The sequence below is a fragment of the Oncorhynchus masou genome, chromosome 9 (assembly GCF_036934945.1).
Source record: "Oncorhynchus masou masou isolate Uvic2021 chromosome 9, UVic_Omas_1.1, whole genome shotgun sequence".
Classification (NCBI taxonomy): Eukaryota; Metazoa; Chordata; class Actinopteri; order Salmoniformes; family Salmonidae; genus Oncorhynchus; species Oncorhynchus masou.
The window spans coordinates 31,380,313-31,408,095 of record NC_088220.1 but is presented as its reverse complement, the minus strand read 5'-3'; the positions used below and the strand labels follow the sequence as shown (position 1 = coordinate 31,408,095).

General features: G+C 47.7%; 1 protein-coding gene across 1 annotated transcript in view; it reads right to left on the bottom strand.

The window, feature by feature from the left end:
* Positions 1 to 5,868: 5,868 nt before the first annotated feature.
* Positions 5,869 to 27,783, bottom strand: part of LOC135545846 (vascular endothelial growth factor receptor kdr-like) — an 82,791-nt gene continuing 60,876 nt past the window's right edge. Inside the window, exons 26-30 of the mRNA XM_064973788.1 lie at positions 26,116 to 26,221; positions 22,929 to 23,050; positions 21,732 to 21,810; positions 19,231 to 19,331; positions 5,869 to 8,193 (exon numbers count right to left, since the gene is read on the bottom strand). Of these exons, the coding sequence (XP_064829860.1) occupies positions 8,010 to 8,193; positions 19,231 to 19,331; positions 21,732 to 21,810; positions 22,929 to 23,050; positions 26,116 to 26,221 (592 nt within the window). The 3' untranslated portion in view covers positions 5,869 to 8,009. The remainder of the gene's footprint in view (positions 8,194 to 19,230; positions 19,332 to 21,731; positions 21,811 to 22,928; positions 23,051 to 26,115; positions 26,222 to 27,783) is intronic.

Here is a 27,783-nt window from a genome sequence, read left to right as displayed (position 1 = left end):
AAGAAAGATTTTGAAAAACAGACGAGAGGAACAATGGAATGCCTGTGTGGAAGTCTTTATTTGTATCAGAAAGGCATGCCATTGTGGGAAACACTAATCAACTCAAAGAGATATTGCACAATGTTTACTCTATTCATGGCGTGTTTCCCTCCTGTCGTTCTCTATTTGTGTATCTGCGGGTAAACTGAAAACACACTACATGCTTATCAGACAAACTGACTTAATCTGAAGATCTGCTTCCAGTTTTCACAAATATTACAGACTGCAGACTAAACTGGACTTGTAAACCTACATGATGGATTTGGTTTTCGTCCAAGATCTGTCAAAAACATCTTAGCTCTCACCGAAAATGTAATTGACTAAGTATGACAACCATTAGGCAGAGAGAGAATGTCTGCATATTTATCCCTGCCAATCAAATGAAAAACTCAGTGAAACCAGCTCACCCGTGTTGCCACGGCATCAGAGAGAGAAAGAACGCAGTGCTGGAACCATCAGGGGGGCATGGGGAAAATGCAGAGACCACTTTGTCATAATCAATTCCGAGGAACGCTGCAGCTATTTATGAGCACAAAGCCAAGTTTGTGGCAGGCTGCGGCGCTAATCCTGGTTGCCCAGACCCCTCTGGCTGGGTCTGGTGGTGCTGAGGCTACCATTCGGAAGACAACACATCCTGGCAGCCAACCCACCAACGCCTGCTCTGTGTCTAGGATGCTCCCAGTCAACTGGTCCCCATGTTGGACATCACATCACTACTTCCTGTTGCCTATCAGCATCAACCAATGTCGAGCGTGGCGGAGGCAACCAACCAACCAGCATCATCCTCAGATCTGTGATGGTGAACGTGCAGAGTTCGGTTTAGCCTCAACGCCACTGGGTCTAATGCTACACAGTGCCAACATTTTCAGCAGTTTTGTGTGGCTTAAATGATCATACATCATTCATGAATAAATGAATGAATGTGTAAACCCATCTATTGTTTTCCCTTGTGTTGATTTGCAGGCCATTCTCTTCAATGTCAGGCAACAGGGGCGGTCTGTTTAAGACAATGCAGTTACAGTAGAGCAGCTTTTGGGGGATTCTGTGGTCCAAATGAAATGATAAATTGGAGGGCTTTTATTTCTAGACCTCATTCTGCTTTGCCTTGAAACACTCGCAGATGCAATGCATTTTCTTTCAGTCACTGTTGGTAGAGGAACCAGCTAATGTTTGCTGGAACTCTGATGGTCTATACACACAGTGATTCTTTCCCACACCCGTACATCATGTTCTGCACCCCTGGAGTTTCCAAGTCCATTTTCGGGAGGAATCTTTATTTAGTTGCACTTATTGTTGCTTGTGATACTTCCTTGCTGCTTAAAGGTGGGGTGAAGCTCCAGCTAGTCTGTCTTTGCAGACAGCATCCGGGCCATTGTTCTGCTTCTAGGTGAGAGGAGGTGCGGACGTGACCCACAGTCCACCTTCTCGGGGCAAGGGGTCTGGGAATAGTTATTGGGCATTATTGTGTGGTGGATGGCTTCAAATGGGCACATGATAGGATTTCAAGCTGCTTTAATTTCCCCCTGATGAAGGGAATGTGTTTTGGCATGGTTTCAAAAGGCCCTCAATGTGTCGCCTCTGTTATAGTGATTAATGTAGAATTCTGCTACAGGGGGTGGCGTCTGTGTTTGTGGAAGTAGGATTTCAGGGAAGGGGGGAAATTTCTTAAATACAATAGTTAAATGAAAGAAAGGAAAACAGAGCTCAATAGGTGAGGCCCTTTAATTAGAGGCATTAGAGGATGTTTTTTTACAGGCCCGTCTTTTGTTGTTGTTGCAGAGACCATGGGGTTACCTGGGGCAACACACAAACTGTGACTAACAGCTTGTTTTGTGTTGGCTTGCAGTCAAAGCATTGTATTAATGATGCTTCGTCACAAGCCCTGGGTGCTTCAGATGGCAGATTTATGTGTTTTTTTTTTGTGTCATCTCTGTGTAGGTGGTGTATTAGTCATGTTTCTGATCACCTAAGCTCACAACCTTTTGAGTAAAGCTGTTTTAGGGGCAACGCTCATTTTTCACTGTACTATCAAGATGGATGTTTTCATTTGAGAGGTTCTGTTATGAAAGACCAGCGCCACTCAATTGATTTGGTTTCTGCTTAACAATGTTTTATGTCTTTACTGGCAGAGCAGTTCCACTAATGACATATTTCTCCTAGATATCCACTCATTGGTCAGTTCCAGTAATGACATATTTCTCCTAGATATCCACTCATTGGTCAGATCCAGTAATGACATATTTCTCCTAGATATCCACTCATTGGTCAGTTCCAGTAATGACATATTTCTCCTAGATATCCACTCATTGGTCAGTTCCACTAATGACATATTTCTCCTAGATATCCACTCATTGGTCAGTTCCAGTAATGACATATTTCTCCTAGATATCCACTCATTGGTCAGTTCCACTAATGACATATTTCTCCTAGATATCCACTCATTGGTCAGTTCCAGTAATGACATATTTCTCCTAGATATCCACTCATTGGTCAGTTCCACTAATGACATATTTCTCCTAGATATCCACTCATTGGTCAGTTCCACTAATGACATATTTCTCCTAGATATCCACTCATTGGTCAGTTCCAGTAATGACATATTTCTCCTAGATATCCACTCATTGGTCAGTTCCAGTAATGACATATTTCTCATAGATATCCACTCATTGGTCAGTTCCACTAATGACATATTTCTCCTAGATATCCACTCATTGGTCAGATCCAGTAATGACATATTTCTCCTAGATATCCACTCATTGGTCAGTTCCACTAATGACATATTTCTCCTAGATATCCACTCATTGGTCAGTTCCACTAATGACATATTTCTCCTAGATATCCACTCATTGGTCAGTTCCACTAATGACATATTTCTCCTAGATATCCACACATTGGTCAGTTCCACTAATGACATATTTCTCCTAGATATCCACTTATTGGTCAGTTCCACTAATGACATATTTCTCCTAGATATCCACTCATTGGTCAGTTCCACTAATGACATATTTCTCCTAGATATCCACTCATTGGTCAGTTCCAGTAATGACATATTTCTCCTAGATATCCACTCATTGGTCAGTTCCACTAATGACATATTTCTCCTAGATATCCACTCATTGCATCATACAGGGCATTCTGAGACTATACAGACCCCTTGACTTTTTCCACATTTTGTTACGTTACTGACTTATTCTAAAATGGATTAAAACATTTTTCCCCCTCATAAATCTACACACAATAACCCAGAATAACAAAGCAAAAACTATTTTTGGGGGATTGCTAATTTATTAAAAATGAAAACAGAAATATCAAATTTACAGAAGTAAATTCAGATCCTTAACTCAGTACTTTGTTGAAGCACCTTTGGCAGCGATTACAGCCTCAAGTCTTCTTGGGTGTGATGCTACAAGCTTGGCACACCTGTATTTAGGGAGTTTCTCCCATTCTTCTCTGCAGATCCTCTCAAGCTCTGTCAGGTTGGATGGGGAGAGTCAGAGCACAGCTATTCTCAGGTCTCTCCAGAGATGTTCGATCGGTTTCAAGTCCGGGCTCTGGCTGGGCCAGTCAAGGACATTCAGAGACTTGTCCCGAAGCCACTCCTGCATTGTCTTGGCTGTGTGCTTAGGATCATTGTCATGTTGGAAGGTGAACCTTCGACCCAGTCTGAGGTTCTGAGCGCTCTGGAGCAGGTTTTCATCAAAGAACTCTCTGTACTTTGCTCTGTTCATCTTTCCCTCCATCCTGACTAGTCTTCCAGTCCCTGCTGCTGAAAAACATCCCCACACCATGATGCTGCCACCACCATGCTTCGCCGTAGGGATGGTGCCAGCTTCCCTTGGCATTCAGGCCAAAGAGTTCAATCTTGGTTTCATCAGACCAGAGAATCTTGTTTCTCATGGTTTGAGAGACTTAGGTGCCTTTTGGCAAACTCCAAGCGGACTGTCATGTGCCTTTTATTGAGGAGTGGCTTCCGTCTGGCCACTTTACCATAAATGCCTGATTGGTGGAGTGCTGCAGAGATGGTTTTCCTTCTGGAAGGTTCTCCCATCTCCACAGAGGAACTCTGGAGCTCTGCCAGAGTGACCATCGGGTTCTTGGTCACCTCTTTGACTAATCATGTCTCGGAGCTCTCTGACAATTCCTTCGACCTGATGGCTTGGTTTCTGCTCTGACATTCACTGTCAACTGTGGGACCTTATATAGACAGGTGTGTGCCTTTCCAAATCATGTCCAAATCAATTTAATGTACCACAATTGGACTACATTCAAGTTGTAGAAACATCTCAAGGATGATCAATGGAAACAGGATGCACCTGAGCTGAATTTCGAGTCTCATAGTAAAGGTTCTGAATGCTTATGTAAATAAGGTATTTCGGTTTTATTTTATTTTATACATTTGCAAAACTTTCAAAAAACCTATTTTCATTATGGGGTATTGTGTGTAGATTGTAGAATAATTTAAGCAATTTTTGAACAAGTCTGTAATGTATGAAACTGTGGGAAAATTCAAGGGGTCTGAATACTTTCCAAAGGCACTGTAGTTTGTTGCAGCAATGGTGTCACATTGAATTCTGCCTGTATTAGAGTGCCATCCAAGGTTCATGGATGCATGTTAAAGGAATTGGTTTGTCGTATATTTTGAATTAACGCAATACAACTTCCATATCCATACTGAACAGTACACATTATAATATTTTATCAATATTCTGCACATTATTAGCTTCAAATGCAGTTTTTGCAATGCCAATTGTCTTAGGAGATTCCTATTTGACCTTACTCAGAAGATATGACTGCTTAGTACTCACAAAAAAAGCATTGTCTGAATGGTGACCAGCCCTGAAGAAAGGCCCAGGGAGGTTTTCCTGCTTGTGTCTGTCTGTGGAAAACTACAGATGTAGGATCTTAATTTGAGCCAGTTTGTTACAGCAGGAAAATAATCACACAGTAATAGGAAATGTGAACTATTACGTAAATTATAATTCATGGACATTTTTGTAGGGGTTGATACAGTTTTCGTTAGGGCAAATCAAGTCTGAAATTTATCAGTGAAAACCTTCAGAAGCTTTTGAAAGATTTCGCATTTCCTGATCAAATTAAGATCCTACATCTGTACTAGGTGCGTGCGTAAATACACAAGCCCTGTTGTGTTAAGGTCCCTAACCCCCAACATGCTTCTCATGTTTGTTTACACTCCATTTTCCGGAATCCGTTTACATCGGAGCTGAACTGCTTGGCTTGAGACTTCAATAATTCACTCCGTTGGTCCTGTATATCAGGAGTGTTAAGCATTCTCAATCACCTATCTGTAAACACAGTGAATCTCAAGAGTGATGAGCGGAGACAGTGGAGAGCCCAACCTGTCCTGCATGACGTTGCCAGTGGACTCACCCTGTGCCGGCGGTGGGGGCACCGTGGCCTCGTAGGAAGCCCTCCGCGTGGTGACGTACCAGGATGATTAAGGGCCCCTTCCTTTCCCGCTTGGAGGGGCATTGTCCCGGTGACAGGCACATTTTGCCCCGCTCAGGAAGTGTGTCTCGCTGGTCCATGGAGCAGGACGAGGAGAGAGTAGCCTACTGATGACACACACCAACGGTGGACACACGCCTCACCCATTCCCACATTCCCAGCCAGAGACAAGTTGTGCTACACACATTTTTAGAGTCTTTTAGAGTCTACCATTGTGCTAAGTGCTCAAAAAGTGTTGATGACCTGGTGCCAGGACTTCAGAGGGTAGAAAACGGTAGAATGTCCTAGAGAAAGCTGAGGGTTGATATATGAATCAATGTTAGCAACTTCAGCAACTAGCAAAAAATATCTCTGCACTAGAAGTAATGCATAAATATATTGATCTTTATTCATTTATTCACTTCTTATGCTTAGTTAATAATACAAATACATTTAGAGTACAAAAATCTATATTTGATAGAAAACAAAATCAGTGCATACACTTTTTTCCTCCACAATGGACACAAGACCCAATCAGTCCACATTAACAATACAAACATCATTTGGCAGTATTTAAGGGTGTAGAGACAGCATTCATAATAAATCTTAAAGAATAATGTATTGTGCAGCAAAATATTATCTAGCAGTTTACACACACAAGCTATTCCCTCTCTCCTATGTGTAATGAAACACTAGCTGGAGTGACTGGAATTCTAATTGAACCAAACATTGTGAATAATCCAAACATTTAGACTCTTCATCCTGATCATTTTCAGCCTTGTTTTTAACGGTAATTACGTAGACTAAACGTGCTAAAGTAGTCACCAGTATAGTGACCAGCCTGGTGATAACACGTAGGATTCCTGGAGCCTGCCCTGCAAGCTTTAGTCACACTTTTAGCACAACAAAATGGATCAGCAACAGAAGATTTCCATTACAAACATTCCCGCTTACAAACAGTCAATTCCTTCATCTTTACTAATGTAATTATAGTGTGTTCAGCAGTGCAAACGGAATATACATCTGGAATTAAATACTGGAATGTTACATATCGTGTTGTCAAGGAGGCAACGGGGTACAAATCCTTTGGTTAAATCTTCAGTGTGAAATTAATAGGTGACATTGTAGAATATAAACCTAAATAAATATGCATTGTTTATTTCACTGGTGCTTTCATAGACCCTCTTCATATGAAATTCTAACCCAAGCTCATGTTTTTAACTAGCTTTTTACACATACAAATAAACCAGTCTCTCTCGTATCATCCAATTTCCCTTTTCCCACTCGGCCATAACAATAATACACAGAGTTAGTCCCATATCGGGAAAGGAATCCAAATAGAAATGTTCATTTCAAATAGCTTCACGGTAGAGATGTAGTATTAAATCCAAAGCAGCGTGGTGTTCCTCTCTGTCCTGTCCTCTTCATGCCTTAACCCCATTCAGAGACGCTGGGAGCTGGGATTCTATTGGCTGGTTAACCTATTACTACTCAGACTGAGCCTAAGGGACTATGGGCCATATCCATCTACTGTAGACAACCCTGTCAACCCATGTGTCTCTCCATCTGATTCCGAACAACAACAACATGTTGACTGGGAATACTGGAGATTGGAGTACTCAAGTGAGAAGTCTTTTCTGACGAGTACATTCCAGTATTCACAAACTGTTCCTGTAATCTGTCTGACAGGTGCTTTTCTTTTTAAACAGGAGCTTTAGCTCAAGTCAACCTGAGGAACATGCTTGAAAAGATCCACTCTGTGACACAAATATTTTGTCAACCTTATATCAATAATCATTACTTATAATAAAATAAAATAGCACATTACAGTTTTCAAGTCTATAAAATATTTGTACAGAAATAAAATAGTATCAATGAAAATTCTCCCATCTTATTTCCTTCTCATCTACATGTTGTATCCCCGTGATAACACATTTTCCATTTACACTACAGTATAAACTGACAATAATACATTTCATGGGAATGTCATTCGTTACAAGTCTGGAATCGGTTGTGCTTCTTGGTGTTGTTCACAGTAGATTATAGGAATACCTGAGGCTGTCTATAGGTCTACAGAAGTCTATAGGGATCTTTCCATAGCTAGCTGTTATGTGTGGCTATCAGAGTGAGCTATGGAGAAGGCCAGCAGTACATAGGCAAACCTCTGGGTCAGGCTGAGACCTTTACAGAAGAGGGCAGGCTCTTCTTCCTCCTTCCTGCAGAGTGGGCTGATGGGAAGCAGGCAGGCTAAGTGCAGATCTACAGTAAGGTGTCTCAGAGTGTCCCTCAGTAACAGATCTCACGTTGTAGTAAAGCGTCTCAAACGTGTCCCTCTCTCAAGCCTCGGGGAGGAGGAGAAATGGAAGAAGATAAAAGGACGGAGGCAGCAGCCGTTTTACGGTGCGCTGTGAGGTCGGAGACGGAGTCAGAACCGAAGAGAACAAAGGAAAGGCCTCGAGGCATTTAGTCAGATAGATTCTCCCTGGGGCGGAGGGTGGACGGAGGGGCGTCTCCCACGGCGACGGCTACACAGGTGGGGTGGAGTAGCGCACTACATAGCTGTAGTCAGGGGGCGGGCTGTGGCACTCCAGACCGGGCTCCAGGGACGAGTCATCCAGGGTGAAGTCCAGAGAGGAGACAGGCTGATGGTACTTGTCCTTCTCTCCCTCAGTCAGCACCGACTCCTTACTCCTACTCACTGCCTTCATCCTAGAGAGAGAGAGAGAGAGGACATACTGGTTAATAACAGACTCAGTAAAATATAATTGACTTAGCTGCTGCCTTGGCAGGAACTAATGGGGATCCGTAAAATACAAAAATATAACAATAATGCCTTTCCATGATAATTGTTCATAAAGCATATCATCAATCACGTTCTCTGGCCTCTCTCACGGATGTTGACTTCTTCTACTCCCGTAAATGCTCCAAATATGAGTAATTGACTACTATTGTCTTCTGGTTGCTAGGAGATTCCAGAACTTCTCTCACAGGGGCCAAGGTCGGCTCTCAGTGGTGTAAATCACATGACTGACTGGCTGCATTGACTATGAGAGTGGGGAAATGACAGGGTGGTGTATTACAATGATTCTATTCTAGAATGGATCAGTAAATGTTAGATTGGTGAGTCAAGTACTGACAACGATACTATCCCAAGCATTTCCACACATCTACAACGAGAGAGAGAGAGAGCTAGAGAGAGATAGAACTATAGAGATAGAGCTATAGAGAGAGAGCGATAGAGCTATAGAGAGAGAGCGATAGAGCTATAGAGAGAGAGCGAGAGCTATAGAGAGACAGCGATAGAGCTATAGAACTATAGAGAGAGCGATAGAGCTATAGAACTATAGAGAGCGATAGAGCTATAGAACTATAGAGAGAGCGATAGAGCTATAGAGAGAGCGATAGAGCTATAGAGAGAGAGCGAGAGTTATAGAGAGAGACCGATAGAGCTATAGAGAGAGCGAAATAGAGCTATATATAGAGAGAGATAGAGCTATATAGAGAGATAGAGCTATAGAGAGAGAGAGCTATAGAGAGAGAGCTATAGTGAGAGCTATAGTGAGAGCTATAGTGAGAGCTACGGAGAGAGCTATAGAAAGAGCTGTAGAGAGAGAGAGCTATAGAGAGAGAGCTTTAGTGAGAGCTATAGTGGGAGAGCTATAGAGAGAGCTACGGAGAGAGCTATAGAAAGAGCTATAGATAGAGAGCTATAGAGAGAGAACTATAGTGAGAGCTATAGTGAGAGCTATAGAGAGAGCTATAGAGAGAGATACGGAGAGAGCTATAGTGAGAGCTACGGAGAGAGCTATAGAGAGAGCCATAGAGAGAGAGGGCGCTATAGAGAGAGTGAGAACTATAGCGAGAGTGAGAGCTATAGAGAGAGTACTAGAGAGGGAGTGCTAAAGAGAGAGCACTAGAGAGGGAGCACTAGAGAAAGAGAGCTAAAGAGGGAGCGCTAGAGAGAGAGCACTGGAGAGAGAGCACTAGAGAGAGAGCACTAGAGAAAGAGCTAGAGAGGGAGCGCTAGAGAGAGAGCACTAGAGAGAGAGCACTAGAGAGAAAGCACTAGAGAGGGAGCACTAGAGAGGGAGCACTACAGAGGGAGCACTACAGAGGGGGCACTAGAGAGGGAGCACTAGAGAGGGAGCACTACAGAGGGAGCACTAGAGGGAGCACTAGTGAGGGAGCGCTAGAGAGGGAGCGCTAGCGAAGGAGCGCTAGAGAGGGAGCGCTAGAGAGAGAGCGCTAGAGAGGGAGCGCTAGAGAGGGAACACTAGAGAGGGAGCACTAGAGAGGGAGCGCTAGAGAGAGAGGAAGCGCTAGAGAGAGAGAGAGCTAGAGAGAGAGAGAGACCGTTATAGAGAGAGAGCGCAAGAGAGGGAGCGCTAGAGAGAGCGCTAGAGAGAGAGCTATAGAGAGAGACCGTTATAGAGAGAGCACTAGAGAGAGAGCGCTAGAGAGAGAGAGCTAGAGAGGGAGAGCTAGAGAAAGAGCGCTAAAGAGGGAGCGCTAGCGAGGGAGCGCAAGAGAGAGAGCGCCAAAGAGGGAGCGCTACAGAGAGAGCGCTAGAGAGAGCGCTAGAGAGAGAGCGCTAGAGAGAGAGATCTAGAGAGGGAGCGCTAGAGAGAGAGCTAGAGAGTGAGCGCAAGAGAGGGAGCGCTAGAGAGGGAGCACTAGAGAGAGAGAAAGCGCTAGAGAGAGAGAGAGAGAGAGAGAGCGAGAGCGCTAGAGAGAGGGAGAGCTAGAGAGAGAGAGAGCTAGAGAGGGAGCACTAGAGAGGGAGCACTAGAGAGGGAGCACTAGAGAGAAAGGAAGTGTTAGAGAGAGAGAGCTAGAGAGAGAGCGCTAGAGAGAGAGAGAGACCGTTATAGAGAGAGCGCTAGAGAGGGAGCGCTAGAGAGAGAGAGCGCTAGAGAGAGAGAGAGAGCTAGAGAGGGAGCACTAGAGAGGGAGCACTAGAGAGGGAGCACTAGAGAGAAAGGAAGCGTTAGAGAGAGAGAGCTAGAGAGAGCGCTAGAGAGAGAGCGCTATAGAGAGAGAGAGACCATTATAGAGAGACCGCTAGAGAGGGAGCGCTAGAGAGAGAGAGCGCTAGAGAGAGAGCGCTAGAGAGAGAGAGCTAGAGAAAGAGTGCTAAAGAGGGAGCGCTAGCGAGGGAGCGCAAGAGAGAGGGCGCCAGAGAGGGAGCGCTAGAGAGGGAGCGCTCTAGAGAGAGCTAGAGAGAGAGCGCTAGAGAGATCTAGAGAGGGAGCGCTAGAGAGAGAGAGCTAGAGAGAGAGCGCTAGAGAGAGAGAGAGCGCTAAAGAGAGAGAGAGCGCTAGAGAGGGAGAGAGTGCGCTAGAGAGAGGGAGAGCTAGAGAGAGAGCGCTAGAGAGGGAGCACTAGAGAGGGAGCACGAGAGAGGGATCGCTAGAGAGAGAGAGCTAGAGAGAGACCATTATAGAGAGAGCGCTAGAGAGGAGCGCTAGAGAGAGCGCTAGAGAGCTCTATAGAGAGAGAGACCGTTATAGAGAGAGCGCTAGAGAAGGAGCGCTAGAGAGAGAGCGCACTAGAGAGGGAGCGCTAGAGAGAGAGAGAACTAGAGAGGGAGCGCTAGAGAGGGAGCGCTAGAGGAAGAGCGCTACAGAGGGAGCACTAGAGAGAGAGCGCCAGAGAAAGAGCGCTAGAGAGGGAGCGCTAGAGAGGGAGCGCTAGAGAGAGAGAGCGCTAGAGAGAGAGCTAGAGAGAGAGAGCACTAGAGAGGGAGCGCTAGAGAGAGAGAGCACTAGAGAGGGAGCACTAGAGAGGGAGCACTAGAGAGAAAGGAAGTGTTAGAGAGAAGAGCTAGAGAGGAGCGCTAGAGAGAGGAGCACCGTTAGAGAGAGCGCTAGAGAGGAGCGCTAGAGAGAGAGAGCGCTAGAGAGAGAGATCTAGAGAGGAGCACTAGAGAGGGAGCACTAGAGAGGGAGCACTAGAGAGAAAGGAAGCGTTAGAGAGAGAGCTAGAGAGAGCGCTAGAGAGGGAGCGCTATAGAGAGAGAGAGACCATTATAGAGACCGCTAGAGAGGGAGCGCTAGAGAGAGAGAGCGCTAGAGAGAGCGCTAGAGAGAGAGCTAGAGAAAAGAGTGCTAAGAGGGAGCGCTAGCGAGGAGCGCTAGAGAGGGCGCCAGAGAGGGAGCGCTAGAGAGGGAGCGCTCTAGAGAGAGCTAGAGAGAGCGCTAGAGAGATCTAGAGAGGGAGCGCTAGAGAGAGAGAGCTAGAGAGAGAGCGCTAGAGAGAGAGAGAGCGCTAAAGAGAGAGAGAGCGCTAGAGAGGGAGAGAGTGCGCTAGAGAGAGGGAGAGCTAGAGAGAGAGCGCTAGAGAGAGAGAGAGCTAGAGAGGGAGCACTAGAGAGGGAGCACGAGAGAGGGATCGCTAGAGAGAGAGAGCTAGAGAGAGACCATTATAGAGAGAGAGCGCTAGAGAGGGAGCGCTAGAGAGAGCGCTAGAGAGAGCTCTATAGAGAGAGAGAGACCGTTATAGAGAGAGCGCTAGAGAAGGAGCGCTAGAGAGAGAGAGCGCACTAGAGAGGGAGCGCTAGAGAGAGAGAGAACTAGAGAGGGAGCGCTAGAGAGGGAGCGCTAGAGGAAGAGCGCTACAGAGGGAGCACTAGAGAGAGAGCGCCAGAGAAAGAGCGCTAGAGAGGGAGCGCTAGAGAGGGAGCGCTAGAGAGAGAGAGCGCTAGAGAGAGAGAGCTAGAGAGAGAGAGCACTAGAGAGGGAGCGCTAGAGAGAGAGAGCACTAGAGAGGGAGCGCTAGAGAGGGAGCGCTAGAGAGGGAGCGCTAGAGGAAGAGCGCTACAGAGGGAGCACTAGAGAGGGAGCACTAGAGAGGGAGCGCTAGAGAGAGAGCGCTAGAGAGGGAGCGCTAGAGAGGGAGCACTAGAGAGGGAGATCTAGAGAGGGAGCGCTAGAGAGGGAGCGCTAGAGAGAGAGCGCTAGAGAGGGAGCGCTAAAGACGGAGCGCTAAGAGAGAGAGCGCTAGAGAGGGAGCGCTAGAGAGGGAGCGCTAGAGGAAGAGCGCTACAGAGGGAGCGCTAGCGAGGGAGCGCTAGAGAGAGAGCGCCAGAGAAAGAGCGCTAGAGAGGGAGCGCTAGAGAGGGAGCGCTAGAGAGAGAGCGCTAGAGAGGGAGCACCTAGACAGGGAGCGCTAGAGCGGGAGCGCTAGAGAGAGAGCGCTAGAGAGGAGCACTAGAGAGGGAGCACTAGAGAGGGAGCACTAGAGAGGGAGCACTAGAGAGGGAGCACTAGAGAGGGAGCACTAGAGAGGGAGCGCTAGAGAGGGAGCGCTAGAGAGAGAGAGACCGTTATAGAGAAAGAGCGCTCGAGAGGGAGCGCTAGAGAGAGAGCGCTAGAGAGAGCGCTAGAGAGAGAGCTATAAAGAGTGAGACCGTTATAGAGAGAGCGTTAGAGAGGGAGCGCTAGAGAGAGAGAACTAGAGAGGGAGCGCTAGAGAGGGAGCGCTAGAGAGAGCGCGAGAGAGTGCTAGAGAGAGAGAGCTAGAGAGGGAGCGCTAGAGAGGGAGAACGCTAGAGATGGAGAGAGAGCGCTTGAGAGAGGGAGCGCTAGAGAGAGAGAGCTAGAGAGAGAGAGAGAGACCGTTATAGAGAGAGTGCTAGAGAGGGAGCGCTAGAGAGGGAGCGCTAGAGAGAGAGAGCTAGAGAGGGAGCACGAGAGAGGGAGCACGAGAGAGGGAGCGCTAGAGAGAGAGGAAGCGCTAGAGAGAGAGACCGTTATAGAGAGAGCGCTAGAGAGGGAGCGCTAGAGAGAGAGCGCTAGAGAGAGAGCTATAAAGAGAGTGAGACCGTTATAGAGAGAGCGTTAGAGAGGGAGCGCTAGAGAGAGAGATCTAGAGAGGGAGTGCTAGAGAGCTAGAGAGAGAGCGCTAGAGAGGGAGCGCTAGAGAGGGAGCGCTAGAGAGAGAGCGCGCTAGAGAGAGAGCGCTAGAGAGAGAGAGAGAGCGCTAGAGAGGGAGAGAGAGCGCTAGAGAGAGGGAGCGCTAGAGAGAGCTAGAGAGAGAGCTAGAGAGAGAGAGAGAGAGAGACCGTTATAGAGAGAGCGCTAGAGAGGGAGCGCTAGAGAGAGAGAGCGTTAGAGAGAGAGAGCTAGAGAGGGAGCACGAGAGAGGGAGCACGAGAGAGGGAGCGCTAGAGAGAGAGGAAGCGCTAGAGAGAGAGACCGTTATAGAGAGAGCGCTAGAGAGGGAGCGCTAGAGAGAGAGCGCTAGAGAGAGAGCGCTAGAGAGAGAGAGAGCTGGAGAGGGAGCGCTAAAGAGGGAGCGCTAAGAGAGAGAGCTGGAGAGGGAGCTGGAGAGGGAGCGCTAGAGGAAGAGCGCTAGAGGAAGAGCGCTAGAGGAAGAGCGCTACAGAGGGAGCGCCAGTGAGGGAGCGCCAGAGAGGGAGCGCTAGAGATAGCGCGAGAGAGAGAGAGATCTAGAGAGGGCGTGCTAGAGAGAGAGAGCTAGAGAGAGAGAGCTAGAGAGAGAGCGCTAGAGAGGGAGCGCTAGAGAGGGAGCGCCAGAGAGGGAGCGCCAGAGAGGGAGCGCCAGAGAGGGAGCGCCAGAGAGGGAGCGCCAGAGAGGGAGCGCCAGAGAGGGAGCGCTAGAGAGGGAGCGAGAGCGCTAGAGAGGGAGCGCTAGAGAGGGAGCGCCAGAGAGGGAGCGCCAGAGAGGGAGCGCCAGAGAGGGAGCGCAAGAGAGGGAGCGGGAGCGCTAGAGAGGGAGCGCTAGAGAGGGAGCGCTAGAGAGAGCGCGAGAGAGAGAGATCTAGAGAGGGAGTGCTAGAGAGAGAGAGCTAGAGAGAGAGAGCTAGAGAGAGAGCGCTAGAGAGGGAGCGCTAGAGAGAGAGAGAACGCTAGAGAGGGAGCGCTAGAGAGAGAGAGAGCGCCAGAGAGAGAGCGCCAGAGAGGGAGCGCTAGAGACAGAGCGCCAGAGAGGGAGCGCCAGAGAGGGAGCGCTAGAGAGGGAGCGCTAGAGAGGGAGCGCTAGAGAGGGAGCGCTAGAGAGAGAGCTAGAGAGAGAGATCTAGAGAGGGAGTGCAAGAGAGAGAGCTAGAGAGAGAGCGCCAGAGAGAGAGCGCCAGAGAGGGAGCGCTAGAGACAGAGCGCCAGAGAGGGAGCGCCAGAGAGGGAGCGCTAGAGAGGGAGCGCTAGAGAGGGAGCGCTAGAGAGGGAGCGCTAGAGAGAGCTAGAGAGAGAGATCTAGAGAGGGAGTGCCAGAGAGAGAGAGCTAGAGAGAGCGCTAGAGAGGGAGCGCTAGAGAGAGAGAGAACGCTAGAGAGGGGAGAGAGAGCGCTTGAGAGAGGGAGCGCTAGAGAGAGAGCTAGAGAGAGAGAGACCGTTATAGAGAGTGCTAGAGAGGGAGCGCTAGAGAGGGAGCGCTAGAGAGAGAGCGCTAGAGAGGGAGCGCTAGAGAGAGAGCGCTATAGAGAGAGAGAGAGCGCCAGAGAGGGAGCGCTAGAGAGAGAGAGAGTGCTAGAGAGAGAGAGAGTGCTAGAGAGAGAGAGAGTGCTAGAGAGAGCTATAGAGAGAGAGAGCGCTAGAAAGAGAGCACTTGAGAGAGAGAGCTATAGAGAGAGGGAGCGCTAGAGAGGAGCGCTAGAGAGGAGCGCTAGAGAGAGGCGCGCTAGAGAGAGCGTGAGAGAGAGAGAGATCTAGAGAGGGAGTGCTAGAGAGAGAGAGCTAGAGAGAGAGCTAGAGAGAGCGCTAGAGAGGGAGCGCTAGAGAGAGAGAACGCTAGAGAGGGAGAGAGAGCGCTTGAGAGAGGGAGCGCTAGAGAGAGAGCTAGAGAGAGAGACCGTTATAGAGAGGGAGAGAGAGGGAGCGCCAGAGAGGGAGCGCCAGAGAGGGAGCGCCAGAGAGGGAGCGCCAGAGAGGGAGCGCCAGAGAGGGAGCGCTAGAGAGAGCGCGAGAGAGAGATCTAGAGAGGGAGCGCCAGAGAGGGAGCGCCAGAGAGGGAGCGCCAGAGAGGGAGCGCAAGAGAGGGAGCGGGAGCGCTAGAGAGGGAGCGCTAGAGAGGGAGCGCTAGAGAGCGCGAGAGAGAGAGATCTAGAGAGGGAGTGCTAGAGAGAGAGAGAGCTAGAGAGAGAGCTAGAGAGAGAGCGCTAGAGAGGGAGCGCTAGAGAGAGAGAGAACGCTAGAGAGGGAGCGCTAGAGAGAGAGAGAGCGCCAGAGAGAGAGCGCCAGAGAGGGAGCGCTAGAGACAGAGCGCCAGAGAGGGAGCGCCAGAGAGGGAGCGCTAGAGAGGGAGCGCTAGAGAGGGAGCGCTAGAGAGGGAGCGCTAGAGAGAGCGCGAGAGAGAGAGAGATCTAGAGAGGGAGTGCAAGAGAGAGAGAGCTAGAGAGAGAGAGAGCGCCAGAGAGAGAGCGCCAGAGAGGGAGCGCTAGAGACAGAGCGCCAGAGAGGGAGCGCCAGAGAGGGAGCGCTAGAGAGGGAGCGCTAGAGAGGGAGCGCTAGAGAGGGAGCGCTAGAGAGAGCGCGAGAGAGAGAGATCTAGAGAGGGAGTGCCAGAGAGAGAGAGCTAGAGAGAGAGCGCTAGAGAGGGAGCGCTAGAGAGAGAGAGAACGCTAGAGAGGGAGAGAGAGCGCTTGAGAGAGGGAGCGCTAGAGAGAGAGCTAGAGAGAGAGAGACCGTTATAGAGAGTGCTAGAGAGGGAGCGCTAGAGAGGGAGCGCTAGAGAGAGAGCGCTAGAGAGGGAGCGCTAGAGAGAGAGCGCTATAGAGAGAGAGAGAGCGCCAGAGAGGGAGCGCTAGAGAGAGAGAGAGTGCTAGAGAGAGAGAGAGTGCTAGAGAGAGAGAGTGCTAGAGAGCTATAGAGAGAGAGCGCTAGAAAGAGAGCACTTGAGAGAGAGAGCTATAGAGAGAGGGAGCGCTAGAGAGGGAGCGCTAGAGAGGGAGCGCTAGAGAGGGCGCGCTAGAGAGAGCGTGAGAGAGAGAGAGATCTAGAGAGGGAGTGCTAGAGAGAGAGAGCTAGAGAGAGAGAGCTAGAGAGAGAGCGCTAGAGAGGGAGCGCTAGAGAGAGAGAGAACGCTAGAGAGGGAGAGAGAGCGCTTGAGAGAGGGAGCGCTAGAGAGAGAGCTAGAGAGAGAGAGACCGTTATAGAGAGGGAGAGAGAGGGAGCGCTAGAGAGGGAGCGCTAGAGAGGGAGCGCTAGAGAGGGAGTGCTAGAGAGAGAGAGCAGAGAGGGAGTGCTAGAGAGAGAGAGCAGAGAGAGAAAGAGAGAGAAAGAGAGAGAGAGCAGAGAAAGGAGAGCAGAGAGAAGAGAGAGAAGAGAGAGCAGAGAGAGAAGAGAGAGAGAAGAGAGAGAGCAGAGAGAGAGCAGAGAGAGAGAGCTACTACAGCCCTCCTTTGTAAACCTCTAGAAGGTCAAAGGTGACAGTGTTCGAGCGGCGACCCAGTGAGGGTTCTCTCCTCTCAATAAATGGATCATTCTCTGTATACCTCTGGTGACTGGTTATCCCATGGCAGAGGGCATGGCAACATGGGTAAGGCTGTGGCTGTGCTCACCGGTAGTGGTCTCGTCTCTCTCTGCCCAGCGTTGTGCATCACATAGGGACACAGAGAGGAGGGGAGCACTGTAAATGAGTTGATGGGTGTGTGGGGGTGGATTGTGGCTGGGAGGGTACAATGGTTGCTGAGGGAGAGGATTCAGAATATTTTTAATCAAACCAACACCTTCCGGTATGTTCATTGGGGGTTGGGAAGAGTTTCATTAATCGTGGTGAAAGCCACCAGCAGGCCCCATAAAAATGATATCAAACTCCCCTCGCCTTTTATTTCATGCTCCCTTTCTGTCAGTTTAGGATTATTGCATAAAAAAATAACATTCCTTTGTTAGCTGTCCTTGCTCATTTAAATATGCATAATCTTTTTTTTTTGTCCAGGGAAGAGGTGTTTGTGCGCTGGGCATTTGAAAGACAGAATCCATCTATATATATATTTTTCACGCAATTCTGCTCCTTGAAGTACACAATGGATAATGTGTCATGTTTAGCCTAACCTGTCCTTAGCCCTGGTTCCTCTCTACTCCACAGGTACGCCGGGTTATGACAAGGAGAGGTAGTAACTCTAAAAGGGGGTGGTTGCTCGCCGTATCACGAGAGTAAACTCTCTATAACCCGAACACATCCCCTTGTTTACTCAGCTTGAACGTTGCTCGTTCTCTAAGCAAGTTGAGGACCCGAGTGTAAGGAGAGAGAGGGGTGTGACCTGCTACATGAACCCTGCGATTGGCTGACATTCAAAACGATAAACAATCTCTCCGACCTAAATCATCCACACAATGTACATGCTGATCTGGGACAGTGGGTGTACAGTACATGCATAATTGAATGTTTTCTCTATCTGAACATCAGCTCTCAGGTCATTGCATAGTGAAGCCTCAAAGACACAGGGCGATGGTAGACTTCTCAGACACCACAGTCTGTTTATACCGGACCAGATAACATCCAGGGCGATGAGACACCTGAGTCCACAACTGTTCCTCAGCCAATGAGAACAGTGTTGTTCTGAGGACATCTGTTATCTTAACTCTGGACAGAGTCTGTATCACAAACCTCTTATGTCATCTCAAACTATGGCGGTTGATTGATGTATGAAACACGGCCTCTACTCTGAACCTTAACAAGTAAGCTGTTGGAGGACGTCTCAATCAGGCTCGAGCAGCCTTTTGGCGAATGCCAAAGCGAGATTTAATGCATGCTCTTAAACCACCCAGGCACCGAGTCACACTTCCATTGAGCTTTTGTTCCCTGTCGTTTGGGTTGTCACCTTGGGGCAATATTCCTCCCCCCAAGTCCTTTGTCTCGCTGGGGATATAGCATGCTTTCTTTTGGCAAAACGGAAAACCAGTCATTGGGGTTAAGGGGGTGAGAAGGACTGTGTGTGTGTGTGTGTGTGTGTGTGTGTATGAGTGTGTGAGTGAGTGTGGGTGTGTGTGTGTGTGTGTGAGTGAGTGAGTGAGAGTGTGTGTGTGTGTGAGTGTGTGTGTGGGTGTGTATGTGTGTGTGTATGAGTGTGTGTGACGTGTGTGTGTGTGTGTGTGTGTATGTGTGTGTCTGAGTGTATGTGTGTATGTGTGTGTGTGTGTGTATGTGTGTATGAGTGTGTATGAGTGTGTGTGTGTATATGAGTGTGTGTGACGTGTGAGTGTGTGTGTGTATATGAGTGTGTGTGTGTGTATGCGTGTGTGTGTATGCGTGTGTGTGTATGAGTGTGTGTGTGTGAGTGTGTGTGTGTATGAGTGCGTGCGTGCGTGCGTATATGAGTGTGCGTGTGTATATGAGTGTGCGTGCATATGAGTGTGTGTGCATATGAGTGTGTGTGTGTGTGTGTGTGTGTGTGTGTGTGTGTGTGTGTGTGTGTGTGTGTGTATGAGTGTGTGTGTGTACATGAGTGTGTGTATGTATATGAGTGTGTTTATGAGTGTGTCTGACAATTCCAACATCGACATTCCAGGCCAGCAGGTGGGTTTCCAGGGCAGGGCCAGTTGCTTTCCTCTCCTTTTCCCCCTGGCACTTTCTGCCTCCCCTAACTCTTTATCCTGCCTCTCTACCCCTCCCTGCCTCCAGTTCCTCTGCATGTGGCTCCCCTGCCTCTTTCTGCCTCCCCTAACTCTTTATCCTGCCTCTCTACCCCTCCCTGCCTCCAGTTCCTCTGCATGTGGCTCCCCTGCCTCTTTCTGCCTAAGCCTGTGTCTCTGGATGCTGTCAGTGACAGGGATCATGTGGACTCACGCCAGGGCCATGATGCTGAGTGGTCGGGCCAAGGACTCCAGGCGCTTCAGGGTGTTCATATCATCAGACGACAGGCCCATCCCACTGTCCGACTGGCCCCCCTGCACGTGCAGAGAGAGGGAGGGAAATGGCAAAGAGAGGGATAGAGAGAGAGAGCGAGCGCGATAGAGGGAGAAATAAGGATGAGAGAGAGAGAAAGAGTCAGAGTCCACCAAAATGGTCTTACATGTCTATTCTTATAGGCCAGATGTTTTACACCCTACTAAAGGGGCAGCTCTGTACGCGTGGTTCAGAGAAATCATCATGTTAGCCCAGCAAACCAAAATTGTTTCTGTGAAAGTTCACAGAACATTCATTAGGTCGCGGCAAATGTTCTCATAAGGCAAAAACTTTCCAGTCTGCTGATGATCATAGAATGTCTGTATAAAACATTCGCCTGATGTTGCAAGAACGTTCCTAGAAAAACATTTAATCTGTTCTTTAAAGGTTCCCAGAATGTTTCATCAGGTGAATATTTTTTGCAACCTAAAATAAACATTGTAAACTCAACTTAAAAAGAAACGTCCCTTTTTCAGGACCCTGTCTTTCAAAGATAATTGTAAAAATCCCAAATAAATTCACAGATCTTCATTGTAAAGGGTTTAAACACTGTTCCCATGCTTGTTCAATGAACCATAAACAATTAACATGCACCTGTGGAACGGTCGTTAAGACACTAACAGCTTACAGACGGTAGGCAATTAAGGTCACAGTTATGAAAACTTAGGACATTAATGAGGCCTTTATACTGACTCTGAAAAACACCAATAGAAAGATGCCCAAGGTCCTTGCTCATCTGCGTAAACGTGCCTTAGGCATGTTGCAAGGAGGCATGAGGACTGCAGATGACGCCTAAGACAGTGCTACAGGGAGACAGGACGGACAGCTGATCATCCTTGCAGTGGCAGACCACGTGTAACAACACCTGCACAGGATCGGTACATCCGAACTTCATACCTGCGGGACAGGTACAGGATGGCAACAACAACTGCTCGAGTTACACCAGGAACGCACAATCCCTCCATCAGTGCTCAGACTGTCTGCAATAGGCTGAGAGAGGCTGACCTGAGGGCTTATAGGCCTTTAAAGCAGGTCCTCACCGGACATCACCGGCAACAACGTCGCCTATGGGCACAAACCCACCGTCGCTGGATCATTCAGGAATGGCAAAAAGAGCTCTTCACTGACGAGTCGCGGTTTTGTCTCACCAGGGGTGATGGTCGGATTCGCGTTTATTGTCGAAGGAATGAGCGTTACACCGAGGCCTGTACTCTGGAGTGGGATCGATTTGAAGGGTCCGTCACGGATTGAGCTTGTTGTCATTGCAGGCAATCTCAACGCTGTGCGTTACAGGGAAGACATCCTCCTCCCTCATGTGGTACCCTTCCTGCAGGCTCATCCTGACATGACCCTCCAGCATGACAATGCCACCATCCATACTGCTCGTTCTGTGCGTGATTTCCTGCAAGACAGGAATGTCAGTGTTCTGCCATGGCCAGTGAAGAGCCCGGATCTCAATCCCATTGAGCACATCTGGGACCTGTTGGATCAGAGAGTGAGGGCTAGGGCCATTCCCCTCAGAAATGTCCAGGAACTTGCAGGTGCCTTGGTGGAAGAGTGGGGTAACATCTCACAGCAAGAACTGACAAATCTGGTGCAGTCCATGAGGAGGAGATGCACTGCAGTACTTAATGCAGCTGGTGGCCACACCAGATACTGACTGTTACTTTTGATTTTGACCCCCCCTTTGTTCAGGGACAGATTATTCCATTTCTGTTAGTCACATGTCTGTGGAACCTGTTCAGTTTATGGCTCAGTTGTTGAATCTTATGTTATTTACACATGTTACATTTGCTGAAAATAAACACAATTGACAGTGAGAGGACGTTTATTTTTTTGCTGAGTTTATAATTATCCACACAACTGGACAGTTTTTTTGTGTTTTGGGAACATATCTTTTGTGATGTCCCCACAATGTATCCACCAGACTCTTCCCACAACCTAATGAAACATTCTGGAAACTTTTAAAGAACAGATAAAATGTGTTCTGGGAACATTCTTGCAACATCAGGCGAATGTGTTATACATCATTGTATAATAATCAGCACGATTTGACCGTTTTTGTGTTATGAGAACATCTACCGCAACCTAACAAATATTCTGGGAACTTTCACAGAACCAATTTTGGTTTGCTGGGGAAACATTAACACTCAGCTCCCGAGTGGCGCAGCGGTCTAAGGCACTGCATCGCAGTACTAGAGGTGTCACTACAGACCCTGGATCAATTCCAACATTCTTTGAATGTTTTTGGGATGCTATCATGCTAATGTTAGATACAATCCTAACTCGAACTTCATGGGAATCCTAGTTAATGTTCTGGGAATGTTCCCGGTTTGCTGGGAGGTTTGGGTCACTTGGTGTTCATCGTGTGAGAGTGGGATAGGGGTGATGGGTTAATTCACCTCCTGGTTGTCGTTAGAACCGTTCTCCATGGTAACCTCATCAAAGGTCTTCACACTTGCTGGACGGATCTTAATGTTCCTGAAAGGAAACAATTTTTAAAGTCAGATCTTAATGTAGGAAAAATGTCCCAGCCAGAGAAATCCAAGATTATACAGGCGCCAAAAAGCATAGAAAAAAAAACACAATAATCGGGAACATAATCAATTCAGTCAACAATTACATAGTGTCGGGGGAATTGATCTTTAAAAATAAACCCTATTTTCTTGGCTTTCCAACACAGAGAGAGAATCAAATAACTGCTTAATTCAGCTTAAGGGATAACTGACATTAAAGCATTTTAATACTTTCTCAATAAACCCACTCGTAGGACCTATGAAAATACGAGGGTTTAACAAATATTATTTTAAGTGGACATAAATCCTGGTGCAGGGTCTGTGGTTTGGGAGGAAAATCTTCGAAGGGGCCACAATGCTTTGGGCTCCCTCACCATCAGACTGCCAGGGTATATAGTTCTCATCCCAATCTTTATCAGGTCTTTCATTGTCCTCAAGCAGATCTACTTGCACTTCTTTAAGAGTAATAAGTACACGACCGGCCAAGCAAAGCATATGTAAAGAAAATGGAGTGTGCTTTGGACAATGTACTGAATAAAGAGTGGGGAAATTATTGGTTGTTATCTTAACAAACAGTTCAGTTAAAATAACACAGCTTTAAAGATAAATTAAAGTTACCATTAAGCCAAGATGCCCATGGAGATATTACATTTCACTGTTTAAATTTCTCTATTAAATGGTATATAATGAACATAGACTTACGGCAGAATTATTCAAATAAGCGCTCTTCAATATGTATATCGCTGAAGCGTTACAGATTGCGTGATAGAAATTTTAAGATCATTTCCCATTGAGCCGATTTATGCAGGGTTTTCCGCGAATGCAGTCCCTGCTAAGGCGGGAACATTGCCTTTAAATTTCAATCACGCTGTAATGCTAAACTTCCACAATGCAGATTGAATACAGCCCTAAATTGCAACACAATAAATGTGAGAACATTATTCAATACTGTTGTGAGCCACAGGTGTGAGTGTGATCTTGTGTGTTAGGTTGAGGGTAATATCTCTGTTAGGTTGAGGGTAATATAGCTATCTGGGTAATGTAGTGTACTGACTGGCCAGCTGACAGACTCATCCTTCTTACCAGGTGCTCCCTGAGTCGCGGTAAGAGATTGGCCTGGTGTTGGTCTCCTCTGACAGGGCCGTGTTGGAGGGGTCTCCCTCCTTAGACAGCAGGGCTGCTATAGGGATGTAATGCTTTCCCTCCTGAATGGACAGAAAGAGGAGAAAACACAACATGTCAGACCAGAGGCCTAGCTAGCAGCTATCATAGACCAGAGGCCTAGCTAGCAGCTATCATAGACCAGAGGCCTAGCTAGCAGCTATCATAGACCAGAGGCCTAGCTAGCAGCTATCATAGACCAGAGGCCTAGCTAGCAGCTATCATAGACCAGAGGCCTAGCTAGCAGCTATCATAGACCAGAGGCATAGCTAGCAGCTATCATAGACCAGAGGCCTAGCTAGCAGCTATCATAGACCAGAGGCCTAGCTAGCAGCTATCATAGACCAGAGGCCTAGCTAGCAGCTATCATAGACCATAGGCCTAGCTAGCAGCTATCATAGACCAGAGGCCTAGATAACTGCTATCATAGACTAAAGGCCTAGCCAACTGCTATCATAGACGAGAGGCCTAGCTAGCAGCTAGCATAGACCAAAGGCCTAGCTAGCAGCTATCATAGACCAGAGGCCTAGCTAAATGCTATCATAGACCAGAGGCCTAGCTAACTGCTATCATAGACCAAAGGCCTAGCTAACTGCTATCATAGACCAGAGGCCTAGCTAACTGCTATCATAGACCAAAGGCTTAGCAAGCAGCTATCATAGACCAGAGGCCTAGCTAGCTGCTATCATAGCATGACGGAAAGCACAGGTGTGTGATAAGCGTGTGAAGCTTAGGGAGATTTGAGCTTGATACTGTTTGTGTGCTTCATAAAAATCCATCCAGGACTAGCAGGGAATGTTGCCAAAGAAACCAAGGTCATGCCTAATAAATCCAATGTGGAATGTCTGAGGAAAGGGTGATGATGCTGGTGGAGACAACATCGCTGACTGGCCTGTAAAGGAATTAGTCTGTATGTAACAGACCTATATTAATGAAAGGGTTTGAAATCCTCCCTGTTCAGCTCTTTTCTGTACTGTCAGGATGGGGTCCCATGAGGTTGGTTTTCAGCGAGAGTGATTTGTTATGTTATAAAGTGTTTTAATTCTGTGGTTTTATTCTGATGGGAGGTCTGGCCTGCTATCATCTCTTTACTATCCCCACCACTGTCTGGTCTCATTTTAGTCCTGTCTGTGTGTGTCTGGGTCAATGAACTATCTGAGTTAATGAACTATCTGGACCTGGGCCCAGTTGCATAAAACATTTTAAGTGTTACCTAAGGGAATTGTTTAATGACGTTGCATAGAGCCCCTCAAATATTTCCTTAGGTAAGGGCATACTTAAGGGCTTTTACGGTCGTTTCAAGGCATGTATGGCAGAAAGAGTATCTGGTTACCATGGATACGGCCTGAAATCGCATGTATTTTGTGAGATGGCAAAATAGTACTTCTACAATCAAGACAGGATAACCAAATTGATTCAGAAGATAATAAAGCATGTTTCTTGTAGGGATTTCTTCTCTCAACTTGTTTCTATTACTTTCTACCACGTCAAGCGAATTTACAGAGAAGCTAGCCATCTAAGCAGCTACTATAGCTCTGGAGCCATGGGTAGTGCACCTTCCATTGTTTAGCTAAGTAGCTAACTGTTAGCTAACTAGCTAGCTGTTTGATGTTTTCCTTTTGAAACCAGGGCAGAGGAAAGCAAGATTCACCTCCATACTGAATGAAGCACCCTTAACCTTTTCACTTCATTTAGGGGGAAATGCACCGTACAATGTTTTGTGCAACTGACTTAAAGTTAAAGATACTTTAAGTTCAAATGAAAGCTCACTTAGGGTGTTTTATGGAACCGGGCCCTGTGCCTTGTGTCTGGGAGAGAGGTGAAACTGGGAGCATGGCTGTAGATATCTGAGGAAGTCTTCCATTCTCTCAGTGACTTAGTTTTAGACTGTCTTTTAAACTCAACGTTTTGGGCATTATAAGGACTTGATGGGAACCTATTGTTTTGAAACAGCCAATTTTCCATCAGCACTCACAATCGCTGCTTTCCTTCTCCCTCTCTTGATTCCATCCCTTATTGTCAAAATCTCCCTGTCATTCCATTACCACAAAAGCAGCCCGTTCTTTATTAACAGTGTAGGAAAGTATAGTCCAGGACTATGTTTTTGTGTCATGGTTTCATGGCCTATATTATTTAGATGTGTTCAATCTGGTCATCTTTCAGCTGGTGGTTGGGGCTGGTGATGAGGAGTGATGGTAATGTGAAAGCGGATTTAGTCAGTGTCAGATCACATCTGTAATCCTCCGACGATCTGTCATTGTTAACGATAAAAAGTGATCCTCCCCATTCCCTGCTGGGTTTGGGATGTTTCCATTGTCATAAATGGCCATTGTGCTCAAGTTCTCCAATGTCAAATCCTCCCCAAATGTACAGCCTCCCTCCCACATATACTACTGCTGCACTAAATTGACCACATTGTGAATACCTTAATACAGAGCTTATGATATTGCGTCATATTTTTCCTACAGTTTTGAAGTGTGGTTCCTCTTACGCGCTAGCTACTTTTTCAAAGGGAGCCGAGGGGGGGGGGGGGGGTTGAGTGTGACTTCCCCTCCAAGTTCCCGTGAGCACCCCCCTGGGCCAGACCCCTTCGCATCATCTACAGTCTGTACTGCTTTACACAGAGGAGCCTGAATAGTTGCAATTTGTGTGAGTCACCATCCAGAACCAGGGACTAATTTCATCGTTAAAAGTGGTTTTGTAAGGACAATGTGGCTCAAATACTTCACTGGGTTTTAGCTTACTCCACGGAAGTGGTTTTGAGCTATTTGCCTAAACTTGACTTACTTAAACCCTTTTACTCCGTGAGGAGCATACGTCATCCACAAATGTTCTCCTCCACACTGTTTTGGCTCTTGCCTCAGCTACAGACATTTACTGGTCAGTAGAAAAACAGTACGTCACACAAGCCTTAAGCACTTAGATGAAACAAGGCCTTATCCACAACTCTGCTGACCTCTGATCTCCAGGTCACCTTGAACCTGGTCTTCATCATGTGACACACCTTAACCCTTCATGGGTTCAACCACCTTCACCTAGTCACTCATTTCAGATTAGTGGTACCCTCACAGGTGGAAGGAATGATACAACAAAGCCATGGGGATCTTACCTGCTGTACGCTGGCCTGTAGCAGGTCTCCTAGTCTCTCCACCAGTTCAGTGAAGGTTGGCCGGTCTCCTGGCTCAGCCTGCCAGCAGTCCAACATGGTCTGGTATCTGAGGGAAAATACACATCATGTCATTATGCTGGCTCGCAAATGCACATTAATAACAAAGACACACTGTGTAGCTATACTGTTGCGCTAAACTCAAATAAATTATGGTAATAACATGATAATCGCAAGTATTCACATCCATATGGGTTGCTAGGCTTGCTTCGCTCTGCAGTGCCTTGAGAAATTTAACCATAAGGCAAAAGATACTCAATCTTTTACAATCAGGAATGCTTTGACATTCATAGAAACCCAATGCTCTCCTCCTCCACCAGACAGGCCCTGTGTGTGTGTGGACGCTGACTGACACAAGAGATGACCTGTAGCTGGCATTCACCCAAATCAACTGTCATCTACAATACTCATATACCAAATATTTCATTTTCCATTTTCATCTGGTCTCTGGGGCTGTATTTTGTTCCCTAGGTCTCGGTGTGAACATTAGGAAACCCCGCCCCTCAGCTCTTTGACGAGCTGTCAGCGTCTCTGCCCATGTGGGAAGACTCAGGGCCGTCATGTGCTGTGTTTTCACTGCAGCAGTGGCCTGTAATAATGGCCGACTCGGACGTGGAGGAATTCAGAGACGGAGCGCCGGCCGCTGCTGCTGTTTAAATCAAACCCCATTGCCAGCGTGGTGAACGAGCTCGGCCGGGGTGTTGATGAATCCCTAGCTCGCTTCACACTATGGAGCGCGGCCCCCAAACGCAGAGGCCCTTACGTAAACACAGCCAGGTGCCCATTAGCTCCATTATGTTCCTCTGATTGGCACCATATTGAGTCAATTTGAGTTTGGAGAAAATTACAGTAAAAAGCAGATTGTCCATTACGCCCTCGATCCTCCCCCATACCCTCGCCTTTTGCCCTCTCCATCTGTGTTTGTATTCAGGACAACTAGACCTTGGCGAGACATCTCCTCTCCCCTCTGTGCGGTGGAGATTGGCTGGAGGAAGCGGCTGGCCTGTGATTCCCATGTTCATGAGTGTCCTTGGCCAGGTGGAGGGACTCGTAACATCCTCAGTGACAGGATGGAAGCCCAGAGTAGACCACCATGGCCCACATGGCCAACAAATCAAGAGGAGGGGATGTAGACAGCATTGTGGACAGCACAATTTCAACCCTGCTTCCTGTCTGCTTCGTAATGGGAAAAAAATTGGTTCCACCCCTCTTCTGTCTCTTTAGGGAATACGCTGCCGTGGGGGGCCATTGTGGTGGTACGAATTCCAAAGTCCACTTCTCTCTTCCCTGCAGGAAAGCTGTGGGACGTTGGGAGGTGGACATCCGTTTTTCTTGATTCCTACGTCTTGAGGAGTGTCTTCCACATTCTGATGAGGATGCATCAGATCGGAGCGCCGTTAGGCTGATGGAGGAAGTGGACCTTTCAATCTTCTAAACGGAGGGACACATTCCTGATACCACCCCATATCGCCCGGCCCTACGGCCCCTTTCATCATCCATATAACGGGGGGTTGGGGTCAAGGTCAGGGGCTCTGGATCTCAGGCTCCCACACACATGATCATCATCAGGCCTGGGAGGCTCTGAGGAGAAGTGTGGGAGACAGGGGGGTA